This window comes from Macaca fascicularis, chromosome X, assembly GCF_037993035.2.
Source record: "Macaca fascicularis isolate 582-1 chromosome X, T2T-MFA8v1.1".
Classification (NCBI taxonomy): Eukaryota; Metazoa; Chordata; class Mammalia; order Primates; family Cercopithecidae; genus Macaca; species Macaca fascicularis.
Genome location: NC_088395.1, coordinates 107,935,741 through 107,963,013, shown reverse-complemented (window position 1 = coordinate 107,963,013; position 27,273 = coordinate 107,935,741). Strand labels below are relative to the sequence as shown.

The window sequence follows — 27,273 nt, the reverse complement described above, 5'->3', positions numbered from 1 at the left end:
GTGACTACACAGGAAGCCATTTTACAACCCCAACGAGGTGGACCATGGAGTGCCCCGAGGGACGGCTCCCCGTTTCTTCAGAAAATGATTCAACACCAACAGTTTCAACATCGGAAGTAACTAGCCAACAAGAGCCCCAAATTCCTGTCGACCGTGGGTCTGAAACCACCTGTGAAAGCAGCGCCGACATTGCTGGCGACCAAGGCACCCAGATTCCTGCCGACCAGTACGCTCAAACGGATGCGGACGGCAGCGCCCAGGCTGCTGCCCAGGCCCCAGAAAACTTCCAGGAAGGGAAAGGTAGGTGGCTTTTTAAACTTGTTCCCCCAGCCGAGGACCTTCTTTAGGAGAAACAAACTGCTTTTAGTTCGATTCAAAATTTGTTTGAATTGCGGCCCCTTGAGGAGCAGTTGGCGACGGAACTTGTGCCCCTCTCCAGAGGATGTAAAATGTTGACCCTGTTGAGGAGAGGGGAGCAACTGATCATGTTAGAGGGCTTTGGGCACGGATTCTAGCTGTTCAGTGGGTTTGCCCGGCGGCGTATTTGTCACCAGGCGAGGTCACCGTGCCTAGGGACAAACCGTCCGACCTAACGGAATGGAGGAGCAACCAAAAGCGAGCAACTCGCTTTTATTGTTTTTCTTTTTTTTTCGACGGAGTTTTGCTCTTGTTGCCCAGGCTGGAGTGTAGTGGTGCAATCTCGGCTCACTGCAACTTCTGCCTCCCGGGTTCAAGCGATTCTCCTGCCTCAGCTGCCTGAGTAGCTGAGATTACAGGCGCCCGCCATCACGCCTGGCTAATTATTATTATTATTAATAGAGACGGGGTTTCAACATGTTGGCCAGGATGATCTCGAACTCCTGACCTCAGGTGATCCACCCATCTCGGCCTCCCAAAGTGCTGGGATTACAGGCGTGAGCCACCGCGCCCGGTCCAACTCGCCTCTTAGGAGTATCGCTGTCGCCTGGTAAAAATCTTCTGGCGCCCTGAAGGTTGCCCCTATGTAAAGGTATTTATTTATTTATTTATTTATTTGGACGGAATCTCATTCTGTCGCCAGGCTGGAGTGCAGTGGCGCAATCTCGGCTCACTGCAACCTCCACCTCCCGGGTTCAAGGGATTCTCCTGCCTCAGCCTACCGAGTAGCTGGGACTACAGGCGCGCGCAGCCACGCCCAGCTAATTTTTGTATTTTTAATAGAGACGGGGTTTCACCATGTTGGCCAGGATGGTCTTGATCTCTTGACCTCGAGATCTGCCCGCCTTGGCCTCCCAAAGTACTGGGATTACAGTCGTGAGCCACCCCGCCCGGCCAAGGTAATTTGTTTTGAAGCCTCGGTCTTGCTTCGCGAGGTCCCTGAGCGGTCGCGTCCCCCTGGGCCCTCCCCTCGGCGCTGGGCGCCTTTCTAGCCTTCCCGCCCAGCACGCGGTGAGCCGGCCACTGCCTCGAGGTCGTGCTTCAGTCGGCTGGGCAGCGCGACCGCGGAGGCGTGGCGAGGCGGGGAGGGGCCGGCGCGCGCCGCTCTTACTGTCCAGGCGCCGGCCGCCCAGCGTTCGCCTCTACGTTCCGCGCGGGAGCCCACGCGCGGTTCGTCCGGAGCCCACAGACCAGAGGCACAGGTCCCCAGCCCCACAGCCTTTTCGGTGTTGGCGCCAGTCCGCGGAGGAGCGGGTGAGTCGGACGGCCGACCGGGCGTCCGGGACCGGGTCAGCGCCCCCGCCGCTGTGCACCCCGCCGTGGTGCACCCAGCTGCCCTCCCCAGCCCGCCTGCACGGCGAGGCGCGAAGGCTGGGACCCGTTGCGACCTTTTGGGCCTCGCGGGAGGTTTTCAAGGGAAAGTGGATCAAAGCCTAGGGGTGGAACTTTCCCTTTGAAAGCTTAGTGCCCCGGGGATAAGGATGGAGGTCAGTCTCTAAACTGTAGCTAGCGACTGCGAACTTGAAAAAACACCCATTTAGGCGTGTACTGACTTGCATGGCCTGGAGCATGCTGCCAGGCGCCCTCCAGCCAATTATAATTCCAATTGTAATTCTGCTAAAGCGAGATGGAGCTAGGTGAATGGTGGGAAGGGGTCCTGTTAATTTAATCAGGTATCAAAGAGTGCTTGCTGGAAAAAAGCAGATGCTTTTTCTTAAAGTGAATAACGTACAACTAGTTGTTTAGGTAAATGCAAGTAACAAATTTAAAAAATAATTAAAACCCAGTTCAACTAGGATTTTTTAACTTCTCTCCCACCGGACCTTTTATTAGGCCTGTTTATCAAACAACTACATTGAAATAGTTTCAGTTCTTACATTCTTTCTTCCATAAAAGAGGAATTACCAAAAAGGCTTGGAAATGAACAAAATGCCCTAGTTTTAGTTCTGCTGAGAAATCTAAAAGTTACTACTGATCTGATAAAATCTTGCTTAGCAGCTAGTTCTTCAAATAATCTGTTCCTGCTCCCAGCCTTAATTGTTACTATGTTCTGTTAGGGAATGTGCTCAGCCCCCAGATTTTTTATTTATTTTAATCAACTCTCTTCTTGCATTTATATTTCTCTTTTGTATTTATGGATGCACATATATTCATATATATCTGCATGAAACAAGAAGAGAAGAAATTACAATCACAAATAATGCATCTTTCCCTCTCCCATCCTGGGTGTCTGCTTTTCTACTGCTGATTTTTTTTTTTTTTTTTTTTTTTTTTGAGGAGTCTCACTGTGTCACCCAGGCTGGAGTGCAGTGTGCCATCTTGGCTCATTGCAGCCTCCACCTCCTGGGTTCAAGCAATTCTCCTGCCTCAGCCTCCCAAGTAGCTGGGATTACAGGCGCCCACCACTACTCCCGGCTAATTTTTGTATCTTTAGTAGAGATGGGGTTTCACCATGTTGGCCAGGATGGTCTGGAACTCCTGACCTCAGGTGATCCTCCTGCCTCAGCCTCCCAAAGTGCTGAGATTACAGGTGTGAACCACAGCGCCCAGCCATCTTTCCACCTTTGAGAAAAGTCTCCCACAGAAGTGTGGGCCTGGCTGAGCACAGTGGCTCACACCGGTAACCCCAACACTTTGGGAGGCCGAGGCGGGTGGATCACCTTAGGTCAGGAGCTCGAGACCAACCTGGCCAACATGGTGAAACCCCGTCTCTACTAAATATACAAAAAAAAAAAAAAAAAAAAAAAAAAATTTAGCTGGGCATGGTGGCAGGTACCTGTAATGCCAGCTACTCGGGAGGCTGAGGTAAGAGAATTGTTTGAACACGGGCAGCAGAGGTTGCAGTGAGCTGAGATCACGCCATTGCACTCCAGCCTGGGCAACAAGAGTGAAACTCTGTCTCAAAAAAAAAAAAAAAAAAAAAAAAAAAAAAAAAAAAAAGGGCCCTAATACCCCAAATGCATGGTTCTACAAATACATCCCAAATACATGGAAAATAAGATTAGAAATAAAATCTTGGTTCATTGGAAGAACAAAAAATTGAAAAATAATGAAAAAATGAAAAATAATGAAATAACTTGGGATCCAGCAATCCCACTTCTGGATGTATATCCTAAAAACTTGAAATCAGTGTGTCAAAGAGATAGCTACACACACGTTCATTGCAGCATTACTCACAATAGCTAAGTTACGAAATCAATCTAGGTATGCAACAAGTGAATGGATAAATATGTGGTATGTGTACCCAACTGAATACTATTCAGCCTTTAAAAAGAAGGAAATTCTATCATTTGCAACAACATGGATGAATCTGGAGGATATTATATTAAGTGAAATAAGCCAGGCAGAGAAAGACAAAAATCGCATATTCTCACTTATATGTGGAATCTAAAATAATTGAACTCACAGAAGCAGAGAGTAGAGTGTTGGTTATTACAGGCTGTAGTAGGGGGAGGGGCAGTGAGGAGATGTTGATCAAATAGAAAATTTCAGTTAGCCTGGTCTGATAGTAGTGGGATATTGTCAGAACTTATTAACATTAATGCCACTAAAGTTGGTATACAATCTCTCACTGCCAAATTTGGCTTTTAAAATTAAAAAAATGAAAGTTGCAGTTAAGGGGAATAACTGATAAGTATTTAAGGTGATGGATATGCTCATTAGATTGATTCAGTCATTTCACACTATATCATAACATCACTGTGTATCCCATTATTATATATGATTATAATTTGTCAAAAAAAGATTAACTTGGAAGGAAGTATTCATTTCACCAAAGGTATGTATATTTTTTAAGTGAAGAGATCCATCTTAGGAGTTCTTTTAAATAGCTTTTGGGGGCATTCGAAGTAAGTGGTGGTTGTAAGGATTATATGAAATGATAGACCTAATGTACTCAATGTAGTACTGGCCATACAGAATGCACACAATAAAAGGTAGTAATGAATGAAAGGATAATAATGAATAAATCAAATCAGATTTTATGTTCTCCATAAAATCTCCATCTCAAAAACAAACAAACAAACAAAACAAAACGAATAGAAAAGGACTGGACTCCATGCCGGGCGCAGTGGCTCACGCCTGTAATCCCAGCACTTTGGGAGGCTGAGGTGGGCGGATCACTTGGGGTCAGGAGTTTGAGACCAGCCTGGCCAACATGGTGAAACCCTGTCTCTACTAAAAAATACAAAAATTAGCTGGGTATGGTGGTGCATGCCTGTAGTCCCAGCTACTTGGGAGACTGAGGCGGGAGAATGACTTGAACTCGGGAGGTGGAGGTTGCAGTGAGCCGAGATCGCACCACTGCACTCCAGCCTGGGCGACAGGGCGAGACTCTTGTCTTAAAAAAAAAAAAAAAAGAACTGGACTCCCTAACTTTGAGGGTAGCTCAAAGCTGTTGTTGCTGGCTCTAGAGTCATAAAAAACTGCCTGGTCTCCCATGGACTGCTTAATTTCTACTAATCCATTAAGGTAGGTGAAATATTGAAAATCAAGCCCTTGCTTACTTCAAATCATCACAGATCATTTCTGCAAGTGGTTTCTAGGTCGATTTCAGCTTTTGGTTTGCATTCTTCCCTGCAGAGGTTATATAGTTTGCTTAGGTAGCCACCACCGTGTTGTTGAATTGTAGTCTTTTACCTGAGAGTCTAAGAATATGATTAAGAAGATGAAATCATGTTTCATAACAGCTGTTATTTCATTTGTTCATCAAATTACATCGTGTAATTTGGATTGACTTTGAAAAATCTACACATATTGGAGAGGAGCTAAGGTAACGTCTAGAAATAATTAAGTTATGTCAAATAAGGTATTGTCTAACTGTACACACATCATTCTAGTGTGTTGGTCTAGTGTCTAGTGTTACGGGCAAGATCTTGTATAATTTAACCAGTACTACTAGAAGTGGTCAGGAGGGGGAGCAAGAGGAGTTTTTAGTGACTGTGTTGGTTTTCTTTTTGCTTTCCTGAACTCAAAATCAAGACATGAGTAAAAGCCAGGATGAAGTTCCTGATGAAGTTGAGAACCAGTTTATATTGCGTCTGCCTCTGGTAAGAATTTGTATCTCAGAACAAATATCTTCATAATTATAGTGTTTTTTTGTTTGGTTTTTTGTTTTTGTTTTTTCTGAGATGGTGTCTTTGTTCTGTCACCCAGGCTAGAGTGCAGTGGCACAATCTTGCCTCACTGCAAGCTCCGCCTCCTGGGCTCACGCCATTCTCCTGCCTCAGCCTCCCGAGTAGCTGGGACTACAGGCGCCTGCCACCACGCTGAGCTAATTTTTTGTATTTTTTAGTAGAGACAGGGTTTCACTGTGTTAGCCAGGATGGTCTCGATCTCCTGACCTTGTGATCCACCCGCCTCGGCCTCCTAAAGTGCTGGGATTACAGGTGTGAGCCACTGTGCCCGGCCAATTACAGTTTAATTATAATTGTAGTTCTACTTGGATTCTGTAACATTTCTATTTCAGGTAGGCTATAAAAACTCAGAACATTTGTTTCCCAGGAATCATGTTCTGTAAGCAGTCCTATCATAGCGTGTACTTTTTTGGCAGCATTTTTTCCTCCTGTACATACTACCTATCATGCAGGTTGATTTCCTGGCAAAACAGCTGTGACAATGATGGACCCAGTCACTTACTACCAATACTAACAGCCTGTTCCCTGGACAGCCAAGATAAGACTCCTCTGAAATCCTTTCTGTCACCTCAAAAGGGGCAGTGAGAAGGGCCAGCATTATTCACCACCATGCAAGACATTTAAAGCTCATCTCAACAAGTATTTGGCTCTCTTTCCCCACACTGATACCCGTATTCAAGCAATTACTTAGTCTAGGCAGCTATATTAAGGATGGGGTTCAGAAACCTATTTCCCTAATTAGGGTTACTTAATATACCAAGCAAACTGCAACTAGGTAAGCCTTTCTTTAGCAACTATAGCAGACGGGTAGCAGGATTGTAGAGCTGGGAGAAACTATTAACTGTAGCTACTAAGAGACAATTAAGAGTTTAGAGTCAGCTTCATCCTAACTTGACTTATACAGTGCACAGTATCTCATGGTACATGGTCTTGTTAGTAACATTTGGGAGGTGTAAGGTTTTATTTAAGGGAGGACTTTGTTTGATATATTTATTCTGTTAGCTGCCAAGTAGATGTTTAGTTCTTCTGATTTTTCAATTTACCTCCTTTTTAGGAACACGCTTGTACTGTCAGGAACCTAGTACATTCTCAAAGTGTCAAGATGAAGGATAAACTAAAAATTGACTTACTGCGTAAGTAGTTAATATCCATTCACTATACATTGAACAATAATTTATTAAGGGATTGCTATGTGCCAGGCACTATACTTGGTACTAAGGATGTGAAAAATGATAGAATATGGTCTCTGACTTGATGGACTCATGCTTTAGAGAGGCTTAAGTCCTCTTCTTTTAAGAGGAAAGGAAGTAGGAATATTGCACCTCGAGTTGAGTGATTACCATAGTGTGTTTAAGGAAACTTGGGGGTCAACTGTGGGGTTTTCATACTGCTGGTAGTCTCCTATATATAGACTTTATGATTTCTGAACATCCCCGGGAATGACAAATGGATATGCCATTCTTTGTTTGTAAAGGTGACATATGTTTCTTTTTTTCCATTTTTTGAGATGCAGTCTTGCTCTGTTGCCCAGGCTGGAGTGCTGTGGCGTGATCTCAGCTCACCGCAACCTCCGCCTCCTGGGTTCAAGTGATTCTTCTGCCTCAGCCTTCCGAGTAGCTGGGATTACAGGCACGTGACACCATGCCTGACTAATTTTTGTATTTTTAGTAGAGACGTGGTTTCACCATGTTGGTCAGGCTGGTCTCAAACTCCCGACCTCTCGATCCACCTGCCTTGGCCTCCCAAAGCGCTGGGATTACAGGTGTGCATCACCGCGCCTGGCCAGTGATATATATTTCTTTCTTTTAAATAGTATTTGTTATATTTGCAAATCATACATCCAATAAAGGGGTTAATATCGAAATATATAAGGAACTCAACTCAATAGCAAGAAAACAAATAAACTGATTTTAAAATGGGCAAAGGATCTGAACAGATGCTTCTCAAAAGAAGACATACAAGTAGCCAAAAGGTTCATGAAAAAATGCTCAGCATCACTAATCATTAGAGGAATGCAAATTAAAACAACAGCGAGATATCACCTCATACCTGTTAGAATGGCTTTTATTAAAAAGAAGAACAAGGCCGGGCGCGGTGGCTCAAGCCTGTAATCCCAGCACTTTGGGAGGCCGAGACGGGCGGATCACAAGGTCAGGAGATCGAGACCATCCTGGCTAACACAGCGAAACCCCGTCTCTACCAAAAACACAAAAAAAAATTAGCCGGGCGAGGTGGCGGCGCCTGTGGTCCCAGCTACTCGGGAGGCTGAGGCAGGAGAATGGCGGGAACCCGGGAGGCGGAGCTTGCAGTGAGCTGAGATCTGGCCACTGCACTCCAGCCTGGGCGACAGAGCGAGACTCCGTCTCAAAAAAAAAAAAAAAAAAAAAAAAGAAGAACAATAACAACTGTTAATGAGGATGAGGAGAAAAGGGAACCTTTGTACCCTATTGGTGGGAATGTAAATTAATACAGCCTTTTTTTTTTTTTTTTTTTGAGATGGAGTCTTGCTGTGTCACCCAGGCTGGAGTGCAGTGGCACGATCTTGGCTTACTGCAACCTCCGCCTCCTGGGTTAAAGTGATTCTCCTGCCTCAGCCTTCCGAGTAGCTGGGACTACAGGCATGTGCCACCACACCTGGCTAATTTTTTTGTATTTTTAGTAGAGATAGAGTTTCACCATGTTGACCAGGCTGGTCTCGAACTCCTGACCTCAAGTGATACACCCACTTCGGCCTCCCAAAGTGCTGAGATTACAATCGTGAGCCACTGTGCCTGGCCTACAGCCATTATTTTTTTTTTTTAATGGTATGGAGGTTCCTCAGGAAACTAAAAATAGAACAACCATATGATCCAGCAACCCCACTTCTGTGAATATATTCACAGAAGGAATTGATAGCAACACATTGAAGGCATATCTCTCTGCACTCCCATATTCATTGTAGCATTATTCAAAGTAGCCAAGATATGGAATCAACCTAAGTGTCAGTCAATGGATGAATGGATAAAGAAAGTGTGATACGTATACACAATGCCATACTACTCAGCCTTTTAAAAAGAACAAAATTCTGTCATTTGGGACACCATGGGTGAATCTAGAGGCCATTTGCACCAAGAGCATGGATGCTCTTGTAAATAGGTAAATAAGTAAATAAATAAATAAATGTTTTCACACAAGCTTATCTGCATAAAAAACACACAACCAAAAATAGATAAATAAATTTTGCTAGTTTTTTTTTTTTAAATACAGAGAAGTATATAAAGAAAACAAAAAGTGGCCCATAATCTCACCAGTTAGTTAACACTGATTGATATTTTTTTTTAAAGATAATATAAGTTCATAGTTAGAAAATTCAAATAAAACAGGCTGGGCGTGGTGGCTCATGCCTGTAATCCCAGCACTTTGGGGAGGCTGAGGCGGGCAGATCACTTGAGATCAGGAGTTCCAGACCAGCCTGGCCAACATGGCGAAACCCCATCTCTACTAAAAATGCAAAAATTAGCCAGGCATGGGGGTACACACCTGGAATCCCAGCTATTTGGGAGACTGAGGCATGAGAATTGCTTGAACCCAGGCGGCGGAGGTTGCAGTCAGCAGAGATCGTGCCACTGCACTCCAGCCTGGGCAACAGAGAGAGACTCCTTCTAAAAAAAAAAAAAAAATCAAATGAAAAAGAAAAGTTCGAAAGGAGAAGAAATAAAACTCTTCTTCTTTATGGTGCCCCAACCTCAATACCACAGATAACTGATATTAACTGTTTCTTGTCACTTCCTTATTGGCAAAACTTTTATGCATAATACTAGAATGGAAACAATCTAATTCACACAAAATGGTAAACATTGTTTTGTGTCTTTCTTTCTTCACATAGTACTAGAAGATTATACTTGAGTCCTCTTGTGTCAAAAGACATTCATGTTTGGGACATCTGAGCAGCAATATTCAGAGTTTAATATATGGCTGTTGTATAGAATTTTATCTTTTTGAAGCTAATTAAAGATTTAACTTGAGACTTACTAGCACCATTCTAGGGTCAGTCAATCCTTCCCTCACCCAGCCCTTTGAAAACACACATGTACAATGACACGATTAAATGCTTTTAAAAAGAAAGGAATTGGTTTTAATGAATGGAATTTGCTTTTCAGGATGAGAATGAAACATTTATTGCTTCACACATATTTAGTTCACATCCATTAACAAGAAACTTAGCTACTTTTGCCCAAGTGATGTAAACTAGGAAAAAAAGAGTTCCATATGCTTTCCATTTTTTTCTTTAGGAAGCTATTAATTGTGTACACAATTTTAGCATTATGAGAGATAGTAGGTTTCTTGGAAAGACTAGTCTGTCCCACATAAGTCTTCATTATTCAAACCTTAGGAAGTTTAAGAGTTCACTGGGGGCCGGGCGCAGTGGCTCAAGCCTGTAATCCCAGCACTTTGGGAGGCCGAGATGGGCGGATCATGAGGTCAGGAGATCGAGACCATCCTGGCTAATACGGTGAAACCCCGTCTCTACTAAAAAATACAAAAAACTAGCCGGGCGAAGTGGCGGGTGCCTGTAGTCCCAGCTACTCGGGAGGCTGAGGCAGGAGAATGGCGTGAACCCGAGAGGAGGAGCTTGCAGTGAGCTGAGATCCGGCCACTGCATTCCAGCCTGGGTGACAGAGCAAGACTCCGTCTCAAAAAAAAAAAAAAAAAAAAGAGTTCACTGGGAAGATATCAACTTTAATCTTTACTTCTCTTCAGCTGATAGGCGCCATGCAGTTGTTGAAGTAGAAGATGTTCCACTAGCTGCTAAGCTGGTTGATTTGCCTTGTGTTATTGAAAGCCTGAGAACGCTTGATAAAAAAACTTTTTATAAAACAGCAGACATTTCTCAGGTATGGACTAGTTTTCTTTACTAGCCTCACATCCTTCAAGGAATTCTTTTCTCTCCCTATTTTTCTTTCTTTCAGTACTCCTTTCTACTTGGTGAATGGCTGCTTGGCATTTCTAATTTCCAGATCGATTGCACAGGAATGAAATGTCATGTGCTGGTTTGGTGTTTGATCCCTAGATTTCAGTATTTTATTTTAACCAAATCGCCTATAGAGAGTCCCATTTGCCACTTATAGTGACTTTTCATTAATTGAAACATATGAGCAGCTGGGATCTTCTGAACTTTGTATTAAAACAGTATGTTGTTAACTCTGGAGGTTTAAATTGGTTCTTATTCATCATCTCTGCTGTTGATTTCTTATTTCCTCTCTAAATCAAAATGCTGAGATAGGCCAGGCACAGTGGCTCATGCCTATAATCCCTACACTTTGGGAGGCTGAGGCGGGAGGATCACCTGAGCCCAGGAGTTTGAGACCAGCCTGGGCAACATAGTGAGACTTCATCTCTATAAAAACAAAATTAGCCAGGTGTGGTGGCACACACCTGTAGTCCCAGCTATTCTACAGATTGAGGTGGGAGGATCACTTGAGCCCAGGAGGTCGAGGCTGCAGTGAGCCATGATCACATACCATTGCACTCCAGCCTGTATGACAGAGCAAGACTTTGTCTAAAAACAAAACAAAACAAAAAACCTAAGCTAAGTTCCAAGATCTGTTTCCAATATATTCCCTCTGTAGTGGTAAACACTCTAGTGGGGAAAAAAAAAAAAAACCCTCAGAGTTCATATGTAGTGCTGCTGGTGGCTGGTGGAGGGGAGGAGAGGGAAAGAGAGAGACTGCAAAAATGAGAGAATATAAATGTACATTACAAAATACTTGGTTTTCTGGAAATGGCAAGTATCAGTCTCTTCTGTGCATTTCTAGTGGTAAGAATGATTATGATTGCTAACCCAAAATTTGTGGTCATAGTCAACTTCTTTGTCTTTGTTAAATGTAGATGCTTGTGTGCGCTACTGATGGTGATATCCACCCTTCTCCAGAAGAATCAGCTGCCTCTGCTGATCCTAATACAACCAGGAAAAAAGAAAGGGGGAGAGAGAAAAAATATGTCTGGAAGCATGGCAGTAAGTCAACAGCCCCTTGCTCATTCCTGCTGACTAAAATTTATTTGCTGAATCCTAATTCCTTGTGAAACAGGGACCTCTTACCACACTTAGGTGTTTGGTTCATTAAGTTCTCAGACACTCTTAAGAGGAGTCATGTTGGCTGGGCACGGTGGCTCACGCTTATAATCCCAGCACTTTGAGAGGCCGAGGCGGGTGGATCACCTGAGGTCAGGTGTTTGAGACCAGCCTGGCCAACATGGTGAAACCCCGTCTCTACTAAAAATACAAAAATTAGCTGGGTGTGGTGGTGGGCGCTTGTAATCCCAGCTACTCAGGAGGCTGAGGCAGGAGAATCGCTTGAACCCAGGAGGAGGAGGTTGCAGTAAGCCGAGATCGCACCACTGCACTCCAGCCTGGGCAACAGAGTGGGACTCGATCTCAAAAGAAACAAAACAAAACAAAACAAAGGAGTCATGTCATGAGCCTTTGTTTTATAGCATGATCTTTGTCTTTATCAAATTCAGCTATGTGACTACCATCAATCATATAACGTTTCACTGTGTTGTATTTATTTTAGTTACTCCACCACTTAAGAATGTCAGAAAGAAAAGGTTCCGGAAAACACAAAAAAAGGTTAGTTACATGCAGTTTGTGTGTCTGCCGGGCTAATTAGAAGAGGATCATGGGCCAGAAGGAAAGAGAAAAAGTCAGTTGGGAATTAATTTGTTAATTCATTTATATGTTCAATAAACATTTATTGAATGTGAACTAAATGCCAGGCGCTGTATGCTAGCAGTTGGGAATATAGCAGTGAATAAAAATACCTGATCCTTTAGGTTATAGGCTAGTCATTTGGGGTCTGGAAGAATCATACATTTGAAACTTCTGTTAATGCTTTCAGTTTTCGATTGCAAGATCTAGTTTTAAAGTGAACCCATCCAGAACCTGAAAATTGGGAATTGTGGTTATATTCCTAGTCTTATTTCAGGCTTATAGAACCTTGGGCAAACTATAGGAGTATTGTGGCTTGGCTTCTTCTTTTGTTTAAAATTAAACGTTTTATTTTGAAATAATTGTAAACTCACATACAGTTGTAAGAAATAAAAGAGAGATATCGTGTACCTTTTTGCCATTTTCCCCATTTTGTAAAACTATAGTACAATATCACAAACAGGTAATTGACATGATTAGAATTCAGCAATCTTATTCCAATTTCTCCAGTTTTACTTGTACTCATGTATTTTTGTACATGTGTTTAGTTCTATGCAGTTTTATCCCATGTGTAAGTTCATGTATCTGCCTACACAGTCAAAATACAAAACAGTTTCATCATCAAAAGGATCCCTCATTTTGCTTTTATATAACCATGCCCATTTTCCTTCCACCTCACACCCCAGTCTCTGACACCTGGTAATCACTAATCTGATCTCTATCTCTGTAATTTTGTCATTTCAAAAATTTAATATTAATGGAATCGTAGTATATAACATCAGAGACCAGCTTATTTTTTCATTCAGCATAATTCACTTAAGATCCATGTAAGTTTTTGTAGCATTAATAGTTTATTTTTTATTGCTGAGTAGTATTCCATGGTATGAATGTACCACATTATATAACTGTTCTCCCATCGAAGAACATCTGGGTTGTTTACAGGTTTTGACTATTATAAATAAAGCTGTGAACAGGTTTTTGTTTGAATATAAGTATTCATTTCCTTGGAATAAATGTCCAGGAGTATAATTGCTGGGTCATATGGTAGTTGCATGTTTAATTTGATAAGAAACGACCTGTTTTCCAGAGTGACTGTACCATTTTATATTCCTGCCAATAATGTATGAATGATCCAGTTTCTCCACCTCCTCACCAGCATTAGGTGTTGTCACTGTTTTACATTTTAGCCATTCTGATAGGTGTGTAGTGATCTCACACCACACCACTAATGTAGTGGTATTAATTTACATTTCCCTGATACCTAATGGGGTTGAACATCTCATGTGCCATCTATTCCACTTCAATGAAATGTCTGCTCATGCCTTTTGCCTATTTTCTAAATTGATTTTTTATTATTGAGTTTTGAGAGTTCTTTTTATATTCTAAATACTACTAGTGTTTTATCAGATATGTAGTTTGCAAATATATTCTCCCAGTCTGTAGCTTGTCTTTCCATCCTCTTTGTAGGGTCTTTCAGAGAGCTAAAATTTTTAGTTTTGATGAGGCACAATATATTGATTTTTTTGAAAATGATCTTGCTTTTTATGGTAAATCTAAGAACTCTTCGCCTAGCCCAGATCCTGAAGATTTTCTCCTGCTTTTTTTTTTTTAACTTCTTTTTAAGCCCGATGCCCATTTTTGACTTAATTTTTGTAAAGCTATGAGGTTTAGTTCAAGGTTTTTGTTTTTTATTTTTATTTTTGCTTTTCTTGCCAAAGGATGTCTAATTGCTCTAGCACTGTTTGTTGAAAAGGCTATCCTTCCTCTGTTGTATTGCTTTTGCACCTCTGCCAAAATCAGTTGGGCTTGTTTTTGTGGCTCTGTTTCTAGGTTCTCCATTCTGTTCTATTGATCCATCTGTCAATCCCTCCACCAATATCACAGTGTCACTATATAATTGGTCCTGAAATTAGAAAGGCCTGAAATTAGAAGGCTGATTGCTCTGACTTCACTTTTATTTGTCAGTATTGTTTAGCCATTCTACAGTCCATATCTTTATTTATTTATTTATTTATTTATTGAGACGGAGTCTTGCTCTATTGTCCTGGCTGGAGTGCAATGGCACGATCTCAGCTCACTGCAGCCTCCACCTCCCTGGTCAAGCGATTCTCGTACCTCAGCTTCCCAAGTAGCTGGGATTACAGGCATGGGCCACCATGCCTGGCTAATTTTTGTATTTGTAGTAGAGACGGGTTTTACCATGTTGGTCAGGCTGGTCTTGAACTCCTGACCTCAGGTGATCCGCCTGCCTTGGCCTCCCAAAGTGCTGAGATTACAGGCATGAGCCACCATGCCTGGCCAAAAGCCTATATCTTTTAATGTAAGTTTTAGAATAAGCTTGTCTATAGCTACAGAAAACCTTGCTAGAATTTTGGCAGGAATTACATTAAACTTATAGATCAATTTGGGGAGAATTGACATTTTTACTATGTTGAGTCTTCCAGTCCATGAACACAGTTGCCTTGGTTTTTATACTCTGTAAGTCAACATTTATTGAGTGCCTACTCAATGTAAAACAAAGTTAAGAATAGTTGTAGAACTCTTTAAGCTTTACTGAAATATAGGCATCATAATATAACTTGTTTATTGTGCTTTATTTCATAGGTCCCTGATGTCAAAGAAATGGAAAAAAGCAGCCTTCCTGAGGTACAGCAGTCATAATATAACTTCATTTTTACCCTTAATATATTTTATTTAATAGCTCATTCATTTCAAATGAATCAAATCAACCACAAAAGCTACTTTTGAGCCTTCCTTCTCACCTCTAACCCTCATCCTAAACACATACACTGGGTTTGATTCACTGAAAAATGAATTCATTGTTTGATGTTTGATAACTCCTAGAGGAAAAGATACAATTTGGCCAGTGACCCCGTGTATTCTAATCTGCTCTTTTTTATCAAAAGCCATTCCTTGGGAGCCAGAGTTTACTTTTAACAGCAGTTGTTTGCAATTGCTTATTCCCCATCAAAGTCCTAATTTCTATTTGTGGCATGACAAATTGGTTGCTGTGGAGATAATTATGTAAAACTGGATTCAAGGGAGAACATACAGCTAAGATCCAGTTTTTGTAGGAACATCTCTAATAATAAAGATGTGGGGAAGTGAAATCTGGGAATTTGGATCTTTAAACCAAATTATTTCTAAATAACTAATAAGGAATTATAGTTCTTTGCCAATATAAAGCAGGACAAATAATTTATAACTGAGACCTAAGGGTTGCACCTCTGAGAGAGGTCTTTACCATAGAACTGCAGATTGAAAAGATTAAATGTCTCAAGTAATTTGTTTAATTAGGAAAAAATAAGTTTACTGTATAAAATTCTAGACTCTGGCTAAAGATTCCTTCATAAATAGCACTACTTAAAGTAGAAATTTGGTTGGATCAGAATTTAAAGAGGCCTAACATTTGAATTCATTGGTACATAGGAGGGCACTCCTGCAAAACACAGGGTGTTAAATGACAGTATTGGTATCCCCCTCTAATCCCCAACTTTGCTTCAGTACATTGAATCTCCAGATGTGGAAAATGAAGTAAGGAGACTGCTGCGTTCAGATGCTGAAGCCATAAGTACCCGTATCCTTTATACAAATATTTTCTGCATAGTCTGTTCTGCCCCATTTGTACATGCTAACGAAGCCTCACCTCTGGTGTTTGTGTGCCAGCCTTGATGTGTAGAACTTAAGATTTTTTCAAATGTTATGTTCTAGCTAGGAACAGCAAATTCATGTAATAGAAAATTATTTATTGTGTAATTCAATATAAGGCACTTCTCCAAGCTAGGAATTCCAATACAAATGGCCTAAACTTGGACTAAATTAAATAGCACTGTTAGTCAAAGAGCCCCTTCCCTTTCAGCTGTGCCTTTTTGTTTCCTTCTGTTTTTTCCTTGACTATCTACTCCTTTCAGGTTGGGAAGTCGTTGCTGAAGATGGAACCAAGGAAATAGAAAGTCAAGGCTCCATCCCAGGATTTGTGATATCCTCGGGAATGAGCAGCCACAAGCAGGGTCATACCTCATCAGGTACTTTAGTAAAGGCAAAGCAGGAGTTTCAGATAGGGCAGGTATTGACTGGGTATCAGATCATTTTCCATAAATTCATAGGCCAATCCAGAAAAAAAGGATGGTTTCATCCTTCCCTCTTTTTTTTTTTTTTTTTTTTTTTGTTTTGAGATGGAGTCTTGCTCTGTCGCTCAGGCTGGAGTGCAGTGGTGCAATCTTGCAGCTCACTACAACCTCTGCCTCCTGAGTTCAAGTGATTCTCCTGCCTCGGCCTCCCGAGTAGCTGGGATTACAGGCGTGCACCACCACGCCCACCTTATTTTTGTATTTTTAGTAGAGTCGGGGTTTCACCATGTTGGCCAGGCTGGTCTTGAATTCCAGACCTCAAGCGATTTGCCTGTCTCAGCCTCCCAAAGTGCTGGGATTACAAGCATGAGCCACTTTGCCTGGCCTTTTATTTATTTATTTTTTTGGGAGACAGAGTCTCGCTCTGTCGCCTAGGCTGGAGTGTAATGGTGCGATCTTGGTTCACTGTAACCTCCGCCTCCCAGGTTCAAGTAATTCTTGTGCCTCAGCCTCCCAAGTAGCTGGGATTACAGGCATGTACCACCACACCCAGCTATTTTTTCTTTTTTTCTTTTCTTTTCTTTTCTTTTCTTTTTTTTTTTAGTAGAGATGGGGTTTTGCCACGTTGGCCAGGCTGGTCTCCAACTCCTGGCCTCAAGTGATCTGCCCGCATTGGCCTCCCAAAGTGCTGGGATTACAGGCGCGAGCCACCACACCCAGCCCTTCTTCCCTCTTATTGGTCCCTTGGCAGTTTAGGGGTTTTAGATTGGTGTTCTAATCTCCCATCCACTGCTGGTATCTTAACTTCCTATGACCCTTAGAGTCTCTAAATGTCTTGATCACTCACTACATGAATGAATGTTACAGTGTTTTGCACTTGCTGTCCTTGTTTTACAAAGGGAATAATCTTCCTGCATGAAAAAAATGATTTATAAAATTTACTGGTTGCCTGGGGAATGTGAAAGTAAGGAGTATAATTTTATCTGGAGTATGAGTCATTTGCAGAGTTTTAGATAGTTCACCTTCTTCTTGCTTAAAACCAGTAGAATATGATATGCTTCGGGAGATGTTCAGTGATTCTAGAAGTAACAATGATGATGATGAGGATGAGGATGATGAAGATGAGGATGAGGATGAGGATGAGGATGAGGATGAAGATGACGAAGAAGAAGAGGAGGAAGATTATTCTGAAGAGTATCTGGAAAGGCAGCTTCAGGCCAAGTTTATTGAATCTGGCCAGTATAGGGCAAATGAAGGTACCAGTTCAATAGGTAAGTCAGAGAAAAAATAAAGGGATGGGACCAGGGTGGGTGGCAGTGCTAAAGGCTGACTCTAAGCATACATTAGACCCAAAGCTAAGCTCAAGAAGTTATTGCTCAGATGTGTAGTGGAGTTTTACTTGATTTGGATCTTGGTCCATTCATTTAGGCTATATTTAATATATAAGTTCTGTGTATCTCTGTTAGTCATGGAAATTCAGAAGCAGATTGATAAAAAGGAGAAAAAGCTCCATGAGATTCAGAATAAAGCACAAAGACAGAAGGATCTCATCATGAAAGTGGAAAACCTGACACTCAAGGTAAATTCTTGGCTGGCATAAAGAAATCCTGATCTCTTACTTTCAGTATCTTGCCTTTGTGTTTCCACTTATGTCATCTCTATGCAGGGTTCTTGTTCATTCATGAACCTTAACAGCCTCTTAGAAACTCCTAATAAAAGATAACCCCGTTTCCTTTTACCTGAGTAATTTTGATCATCTAATATAAGCATTTTGGGGAAGGGACCAGGTGATTTGAGATAAAAAATGCCATTATTGAGCATTTGCTATGTAAAAGGCACATAAAGAGCTAAGAATTGTGTACACATATTATCACATTTTATCCTCACATCCTTGAAACATAAATACTGTCACCACTCCCTTTTTTTTTTTTTTTTTTGAGACGGAGTCTCGCTCTGTCACCCAGGCTGGAGTGCAGTGGCCGGATCTCAGCTCACTGCAAGCTCCGCCTCCCGGGTTCACGCCATTCTCCTGCCTCAGCCTCCCGAGTAGCTGGGACTACAGGCGCCTGCCACCTCGCCCGGCTAAGTTTTTGTATTTTTAGTAGAGACGGGGTTTCACTGTGTTACCCAGGATGGTCTCGATCTCCTGACCTCGTGATCCGCCCGTCTCGGCCTCCCAAAGTGCTGGGATTACAGGCTTGAGCCACCGCGCCCGGCCTACCACTCCCATTTTATAGATAAAGAATGGAAACTCAAAGAGGTTAAGTAACTTGCCAGGGATCACAGTAAATGGTAGGGCATAGATTGAATCCTGTTATTTGTATTAAAATGTATCCATTGCAGTGAAAACGAGAAATAATTAGTTTTTAAATTTTTGGTGCATTTTGAACAAGAATAAATATTTTATTAATATATGTTGAAGAGCTTCAACAAAAAGAAAATGTATGTTTAGGTCATGTTTGCTTCCCTTTTTTAGTGAGGGAAGTTCTGAAGCATTTGGAATTTCCTGCCAGATTTCATTTTCTTCAGAGCTGTATTCAGCAAATGGGAGCACAGAACTATACCCTTTTTGGGTGTTGTCCTTTAGAATAACCAAGTAAGATAACAGATAAGGGCACATTTTGAAAGATACAGATATATGCTATTGTTGTGATTATTGTTACATGTAGTACTAGTTAGGAATAGTGATACTCTGCCCTAGTTAGGGGAAATGGAGGAGTCATCAGCACCAGATTCTAAGCCAGCTTCTCTAACAGGTCACCACAGACAAAGGATTTGTGCTAAACTAGAAAAAGGTAACATAAGGGCATTCCAATCACTTAGGGTAAGACAAAAAAAAAATGCTATAGAGTGTATATAAAATCAAATTGGATGGTACTGTAGTTAGGGGGGATAGTTTTTATACTCTAAATCCTTTAAAAAGAGTGCTCTTTTGTATGACAGTTTATTATTTGCGGCTGGGCGCAGTGGCTCACGCCTGTAATCCCAGCACTTTGCGAGCAGAGGCAGGTGGATCACTTGAGACAAGGAGTTTGAGACCAGCCTGGGCAACACAGTGAAACCTCATCTCTACTAAAAATACAAAAATTGGCCAGGCGTGGTGGCATGCTCCTGTAATCCCAGCTACTCAGGAGGCTGAGACATGAGAATCACTTGAACCTGGGAGGCGGAGGTTGCGTGAGCCAAGATTGCGCCACTGCACTCCAGCCTGAGTGATGGAGGAAGATTCCACCTCAAAAACAAAAACAAAAACAATTATTTGCCAAACTCCTTGCCTCCCTTGGTTTTTTTTTTCCTTTGAGACTCAGTGTTCATCATTTATACAATTTATTTTTCAGAATCATTTTCACTCTGTGCTGGAGCAGCTTGAGATACAGGAAAAAAAAAAAAATGAGAAGGTAAGAAGTATATTTTCAAATTAACCAGAAAACATTTGATACAGAGAATCCCCCAGCTCACTTCCAATATTATTGCTGGCTGTTCCTCTCATAGGAATAGTGGTAGCCACATCTTCTAAATGAAGGTAGCAGGGTGGAACAAGGTCTTTGTGAACGTTCACTCATTCAACAGATATTGAGTGCCTATGAAGTAAAAAGCACTGGATGTACAGCGTTGAATAAGATAAATATAATACAGTAAATCCTCAGTGTCATTGATAGGTTCTTGGAAACTGTAACTTTAAGCAAAATGAAGTATATATAATGAAACTAATTTTACTATAGGCTAACTGATATAAAGAAGAATTGAGTTCCTATAGCATATTTCTGGTTACAAAAACATCACCAAACTTCTAAATAAAAACCAAAACACTTCTAATATAATAATAAATGTGAAATAAATGTGAGCTATACATACATTTGAGAAAGACTGATAAAAACAAGTAAGACAATTATGTACCCAGTGATTCCAGTTCAGGGTCTCAGATGGCCAGAGCCTATCCCAGCAGCTCAGGGCGCAAGGTGGGAGCCAGCCCTGGATAGGATGGCATCCCATTGCAGGGCATGCTCACACCCACTCTCACTCAGACTGGGACAGTTCAGACAAACCAATTCACCTAATGTGTACGGGGAAGTGATTTTGTTTTTCTCATCAACATTATAATGAGGCCAGGCATGGTGGCTCATGCCTGTAACCCCAGCATTTTGGGAGGCTGAGGCGAGCGGATCGCTTGAGGTCAGGAGTTTGAGACCAATCTGAGCAACATGGTGAAACCCCGACTGTACAAAAAATTAGCCAGTTGTGGTGGCATAAGCCTGTAGTCTCAGCTACTCGGGACACTAAGCCCAGGAGGTTGAGGCTGCAGTGAGCCATGATCACGCCACTACACTCCAGGTTGGGCAACAAAGTGAGACCCTGTCTCAAAAAAAAAAAAAAAAAAAAAAGAAAGAAAAAGAAAAAGAAAAAAAACATTATAATGAAATTATATTGAACTAACGATGTTATTTGGAGACTTTCTGGATGTCATTTTGCTTAAAATTGCAGTTTCTAAGAACCTGTTGACATTAAGTGAGGACTTACTGTAACAAAACGACACTGAACAAAACGATGTTATTCGAGGACCTGCTGTACTTGTCCTCATGGAGCTGTCTAGCAGGGGAGATTGACAGTAAACAAATTATACAAATATAAAGGTACAAATTGTGAAGAAGTGCTATGAAGGAAAAAAGTCAATGGTGCTATTAGAATAAAGAGAGTCTTGAATTAATTGGGGGATCACGATAGACCTCTCCTAGGAGGTGCTATTGAAGCTGAGACCAGAAGGATTAAGTCCAGGCAGAGTGGGATGAAGAGCATCTTAGGTGGAGCATATGCAAGGTCTCATGTTCGGAAAGAACTTGGCCTCTTTGAGGACCTTTGGAGTATTTAAAGCCAGGAAGAGAATGGCTTAACATAAGGGTGGAGAAGTAGGCAGAGACCATAGTGTATGGTTCCTTAAAGGCCATGATAAGGAGGATGGGTTTGGCCTTAAGTGTAGTGGGAAGCCCTTGAAGAATTTTAGATAGGAAAATCACATCTAATTTAAATTTTTTTTTTTTTTTTGAAATGGAGTCTTGCTGTGTCGCCCAGGCTGGAGTGCAGTGGCGCAATCTAGGCTCACTGCAACCTCTGCCTCTCGGGTTCAAGCGATTCTCCTGCCTCAGCCTCCCGAGTAGCTGGGACTACAGGCACGTGCCACCATGCCTGGCTAATTTTTTGTATTTTTAGTAGAGATGGGGTTTCACCGTGTTAGCCAGGATGGTCTTGACCTCCTGAACTCGTGATCCACCTGCCTCAGCCTCCCAAAATGCTGGGATTACAGGCATGAGCCATCACGTCTGGCCTAATTTAAACTTTTAAAAGATTACTCTGATTATTATCTGGAGACTGGGTTGGAAGGTGAGAGTGGAAGCAAAAAGGCTGGTTGGGAGGCTTTGTGGTACGCTAATAACAGAGGATGGTAACTTGGACTAAGGTAGTAGCAATGGAGATTGAGAGAATATAGATTAATTTTAAACTGCAATAAAAATGTTTTTATAACTGTTTGAGATGTAATTCATAAACCATACAATTCACCCATTTAGGCTGGGTGCAATGGTGCATGCCTGTAATCCTAGCACTTTGGGAGGCCAAAGTGGGCAGATGGCTTCAGCCCAGGAGTTCGAGACCAGCCTGGGCAACATGGTGAAACCCTGTCTCTCCAAAAATTAGCCAGGCATGGTGGTGTGTGCCTGTAGTCCCAGCTACTCGGAAGGCTGAGGTGGGAGGATTGCTTGAGCCTCGGAGGCAGAGGTTGCAGTGAGCAGAGATCCCACCACTGCACTCCAGCCCGGGTGACAGAGTGAGACTGCTTCAAACCCCGTCCTCCCCGCCCCCTGACAAGTTACCCATTTAAAGTATACAATTCAGTGGCTTTTAGTATATTCAGAGTTGTACAACCATCACTGCAGTCAATTTTAGAATAGTTTCATCACTCCAAAAAGAAACCTTGTATCCATTAGTAGTCACTCCCCTCCCCATTTCTCCAGAACCTCTCCCCCGCCCAGCACTAGGCAACCACTCATCTACTTTGTACTAATCTACTGCCTCTTCTAGTTATTTCATACAAGTGAAATAATATAATACATGGTCTTTTGAGTCGAGCTTCTCTCACTTAGCATATTTTCAGGGTTCATTCATGTTATGGCATGTCTCAGTACTTTTTTCTATTTAAGACTGACTAATACTCCATTGGATCAATATACCACATTTTGTTTATTCATTCATCTGCTGATGGACATTTGGGTTGCTTTCACTTTTGGATATTATGAATAATGCTACAATGAATATTGATATATTAGAGAATATATTTTAAAGGTAGAATTGATAGGAGTTGGGTCAATTACTGGGTGTTGAAGGAGAAGGAATCATTAAGGATGTATGCCAGATTTCTAACTTGAATGACAACTATATTTTTTCAAAGCCACAAGAGAGTGTACAGGGTGAAGAGAGAAGAAGGCAATATAGGCTAAATGAGGGTCAAGTAGCTGTATAGAAAATGTGTGCGGGCCGGGCGCGGTGGCTCAAGCCTGTAATCCCAGCACTTTGGGAGGCCGAGACAGGCGGATCACGAGGTCAGGAGATCGAGACCATCCTGGCTAACACGGTGAAACCCCGTCTCTACTAAGAAATACAAAAAAATAGCCGGGCGAGGTGGCGGGCGCCTGTAGTCCCAGCTACTCGAGAGGCTGAGGCCGGAGAATGGCGTGAACCTGGGAGGCGGAGCTTGCAGTGAGCTGAGATCCGGCCACTGCACTCCAGCCTGGGCTACAGAGCGAGACTCCGTCTCAAAAAAAAAAAAAGAAAATGTGTGCGGACTCTAACCTTATACTGTTGAGGGTTACAATTTTAAGGAGACTGGAGTTGGTATTATGAGGATGGGCTTAGCATGGTGCTCTTAAAGTACAGGCGCTACTCCCCACCCCCATCCCCACAAGACCAGCGGAATTTTTATGTTCTATATATTCCCTTCCTCTCAGCAAATCACTTATCCAAATACTGCTTTAAAACAGTCAGATGAACAGTTAATGCCGGGGTTGTTTTAGTACCCACCAAACATCTTTGTTTTCATCAATGTAAGTACAGTTGTATGCTGCATAACAACATTTTGGCCAATGACAGACTGCATATATGATGGTGGTCCCATAAGATTATAATGGAGCTAAAAACATTCCTGTCACCTGGTGACATTATAGCCATCATAACATAACTGCCCACTTACTTAATTTTTTAATTATTTTAGTATAGCCTAAGTTTATAGTGTTTATATAGTCTTCAGTAGTGCACGGTAATGTCCTAGGCCTTCACATTCACTCACCACTCACTCACTGACTCACCCAGAGCAACTTCTAGTCCTACAAGCTCCATTCATAGTAAGTGCCCTATACAAGTGTACCATTTTTAATTTTTTATATTGCATTTTTAGTTTACTTATGTTTCTATGTTTAGATATACAAATACTTAACATTGTGCTACAATTGCCTACAGTATTCAGTACAGTAATATGCTGTACAGGTTTGTAACCTAGGAGCAATAGACTATACTGTGTAGCCTAGGTGTGTAGTAAGCTATACTATCTAGGGTTGGTATAAGTATGCTCTGTCATATTCACATCATGACAAAATTGCCTAAGGGTGCATTTCTTAGAACATATCCCCATTGTTAAGTAACACATGACTATAGTTAGTATTGAGGAGCAGCCTAGAAATGTAGCTGTAAATTTTATTTATTCAGAGTCCCTTATGTTAGTTCATTTATCCAAATTAGATTTAGTAGGTGTCTACTTTAAGCTACGCTCTGCAGGGAGCTATGATATGCTTATGATGCAGTCTGTGCCTTCATTTGGGGAGAAATTGACAAGAGGGGTAGGGACTTAAAGCCATGAGAGATTGTCCATGGATATTAAGGAAGGCTTCACGGAGAAGATGATATTTGACTGGGGCCTTAAAATATAGGTAGGGTTTTAATAAGGAGATAGGGAAAGGAGTGCATTCCATGAGAAAGCAGCATGCACACTGGCTCAGAGGTGGTGATGCCAGGGTGAACAGTTTAGATTTTTGGTGTAGGTCATAATGAGCCTTCAAAGCTTTTTTACCTGGGGAGTAACTCAGGAAGATTTTTCTGCCAGAAGTATATAGGAGAAACTGGAGTAGGGACAGCCTGGAGCTTCAAAGGTGCAAGTGGTAGAAGCATACAGAACTTAACAATTGATTGGATTTACAGGGCAAAAAGGGGAACAAAGATGAGTCCAAAGCCTGGGCAACCGGGAAATGATGTGCCATTAACTGAAAATAGGATAACAAGAAGTGGATTTGGAGGGATATGTGGAGAAGTGCTTTTGAAAATGGGAAATTGGAGAGAGGCCCACACACAGAAATGATCATTTAAACTGTGGGGCTAGTTGAGTTAGCCTGGTTGACTGTTCAGCAAGAAGTCTGAATCTAAGGAAAAACCTATCTTTAGGGAGTGGCGGGAAGAGAAAGAGCCTGCAAAGGAGAAAGAACTGGAGCAGTCACTGGTTGTAATCATGGTCAATCAGGGGTCACTCAGCAACCGAGTGAGAAGAGCCTCTAAGTTACTGCAGATAGCAATTATTGTGGCTTGGTAGGTGATGTGCAGCATAGGATTGTTTTATAATGTTCCTTTCATTTCACAAACTAAAAATTAATTCTGGTATGGAGTGTCCTGAAATGAATAATATTCAAAAACAACCTTTGTTATAAAGATGGCATACATCTGTGAATGTTATTGGTCACTTCACCATTTCAAGTTAAAAAAATTAAATCCTGTACCACAAAATATTCAAGGCTTCTAACTTAGAAAGCAAAAGTAGAACATCATCAGGCTCCTGATGGGTCAGGACTGACTAAGTTTCTAAGTATCTCCTAATGTGGTAAGAAGCAGCCGGTAAGACTCAGTCTAAGACCCGTTGTGTTCATTGGGACAAGAGAGTGTCCCAACTGTTTTACCATCTGAATCTTAGAATATGGTTACAGAGATCCCATCTCCTTTGCCCCTACAGTGAGCTGTGACCTCTGTATATTCTTCACAGAAGCACAAATTCTTAATAGCAAACACATTTTTTAAAGCCTATTCAATTTTAAAGCTTGATATAGTTTGTCTGTGTCCCCACCCAAATGTCATCTTTAATTCCCACATGTTGTGGGAGGTACCCAGTGGGAGGTAATTGAATCATGGGAGCAGGTCTTTCCTATGCTGTTCTTGTGATAGTGAATAAGTCTCACGAGATCTGATGGTTTTAAAAAGGGGAGTTTACCTGCATAAGCTCTCCTCTCTTTGCCTGCTGCCATCCACGTAAGACATGACTTACTCCTCCTTGCCTTCCACCATGACTATGAGGCCTCCAACCATGTGGAACTATGTAACTCCATTAAACCTCTTTTTCTTGCCAAACTCAGGTATATCTTTATCAGCAGCATGAAAACTGACTAATACAAAGCTTCCCTTCATAAATTGGGCATAATAAAGGACATCATCATGGCCACAGCATTATGCATGCATTCTTGACTGTGGCCAGTATTCTCTGGAACATTGCAAGACTAAGATAACCTTATAAATGCCAAATAACAATAGTTCTTTTTGGTTCATGTAAGTAAATTCTAGATCAAGTAATGGGACTTCAGATTTCAAATGAATTTTTCATGTCTTTCTACTTCTCCCAACAGCTCATTTCCCTACAGGAACAATTGCAGCGTTTTCTGAAGAAGTGAGGAGAGCCGTTGGCCTGGCACACAAACCTTGGATCCACCATCCAGACTGAAGACTGGATGAAACTGTGCATGTTTCTGTCCCTTCCGTTGCCTTATGTTGAATCAGTTATATTTATCTGTACCTTCTTTGCTACTTATAATATGCTCAAAGTTTGTAGTCATGTAGAAAAGGCCAGTATAAAAATATAGTAGACTTAGATACCCCACACGACCATGAGACTTTCTCTTTGTCAATTTGGGAATTATTATTATTAATTTAGAAATGGGGTCTTGTTAGGTTGCCCAGGCCGAATTCAGACTCCTGGGCTTAAGGGATCCTCCTGCCTCAGCCTCCTGAGTAGCTGGGACTACAGGTGTGCACCACCACACCAAACAAGAATTGATTATATTGCTTCTGTGCTATGGTACCAGCAGATGATTCAGTCATGCTTCCAAAGGCAGTCTAGTCTAGAGGCCATACAGCTGTTTGGTTTGCATATGTTTTAGCTTTTCTTTTGGTTTTTAGTATTTCCTAAAACATAGGGGAAAAAACGAGGTCATTTCTACTAAACACTAGAACCTGCCACAGTGAGTTTAAGTGCCTACCTTGCAGCAGTTAATACTAGATTGTGTTCTGTCTTTGTTCAAGCAACAGGGCTGCATTCCTGCTCAAGGATGATTTCTTGCTGCTGCTTATATTTGTTCTGTTGCTTCTAGGATGGAGCTGGTTGTTATTCACCAACTAAGGGAACAGTTAGAGCAGAGATGAAGAAATTATGAACTGTTATCCTTATTCTGAGCCTTCTCCTCCTAACCCTTATTCTGAGCCTTCTCCTCCTAACCCCCATCAGTTAAGGTTGGGAAGAACAAGATGCCATAATGCCTATGAAGACTTCTTTAACAATCTCGTTTGGGTTTTTTTCTAGGTATATTATTAGTGTTTTATGGTCTGTGTTCTTTAAACAATAAATAAATTGTTCCTTTTAAATGGATTGCTGTCAATTTATTAAACCATCCCCAATGATGAGTGTACTCATATCCAAAAGGAAACAAGAAGAAAAGCAATAAGCTCTATATCTTAGTTCATTTGGGCTGCTGTAACAAAAATACCATAGACTGGGTAAATTATAAACAACAGAAATTTATTGCTTATAGCTCTGGAGGCTTGGAAGTCTACGATCAAGGTGCCAGCAGCTTTGACATCTGGTGAGGGGTTTGTCTGCTTCCTAGATAGCGTC

General features: G+C 41.6%; 1 protein-coding gene across 2 annotated transcripts; it reads left to right on the top strand.

Moving 5' to 3' along the window:
• On the top strand, window positions 1-27,027 carry TAF7L (TATA-box binding protein associated factor 7 like). Of its 2 annotated transcripts, XM_005594141.5 has the most exons (13): window positions 1-300; window positions 5,398-5,465; window positions 6,607-6,685; window positions 10,293-10,426; window positions 11,421-11,547; window positions 12,107-12,162; window positions 14,845-14,886; window positions 15,745-15,817; window positions 16,152-16,265; window positions 17,357-17,581; window positions 17,777-17,889; window positions 19,649-19,708; window positions 26,012-27,027. In XM_005594141.5, exons 1-13 carry the CDS (start codon window positions 45-47, stop codon window positions 26,054-26,056), a joined length of 1,392 nt encoding a protein of 463 aa, XP_005594198.3. In that variant the 5' UTR covers window positions 1-44; the 3' UTR covers window positions 26,057-27,027. The 2 variants fall into 2 exon arrangements, with proteins under 2 accessions (XP_005594198.3, XP_065393925.1); XM_065537853.2 differs by lacking the exons at window positions 1-300; window positions 17,357-17,581 and adding an exon at window positions 1,552-1,671 and having other exon boundaries at window positions 26,012-26,240.
• Window positions 27,028-27,273: the final 246 nt, after the last annotated feature.

Excerpts from the sequence above, each read along its gene's own strand:
- TAF7L (XM_005594141.5), top strand. The coding sequence starts at position 45 with ATGGAGTGCCCCGAGGGACGGCTCCCCGTTTCTTCAGAAAATGATTCA. Across the intron at positions 301-5,397 it reads AAACTTCCAGGAAGGGAAAG|ACATGAGTAAAAGCCAGGAT; the intron begins GTAGGTGGCTTT and ends CTCAAAATCAAG. Across the intron at positions 17,582-17,776 it reads TGAAGGTACCAGTTCAATAG|TCATGGAAATTCAGAAGCAG; the intron begins GTAAGTCAGAGA and ends TATCTCTGTTAG.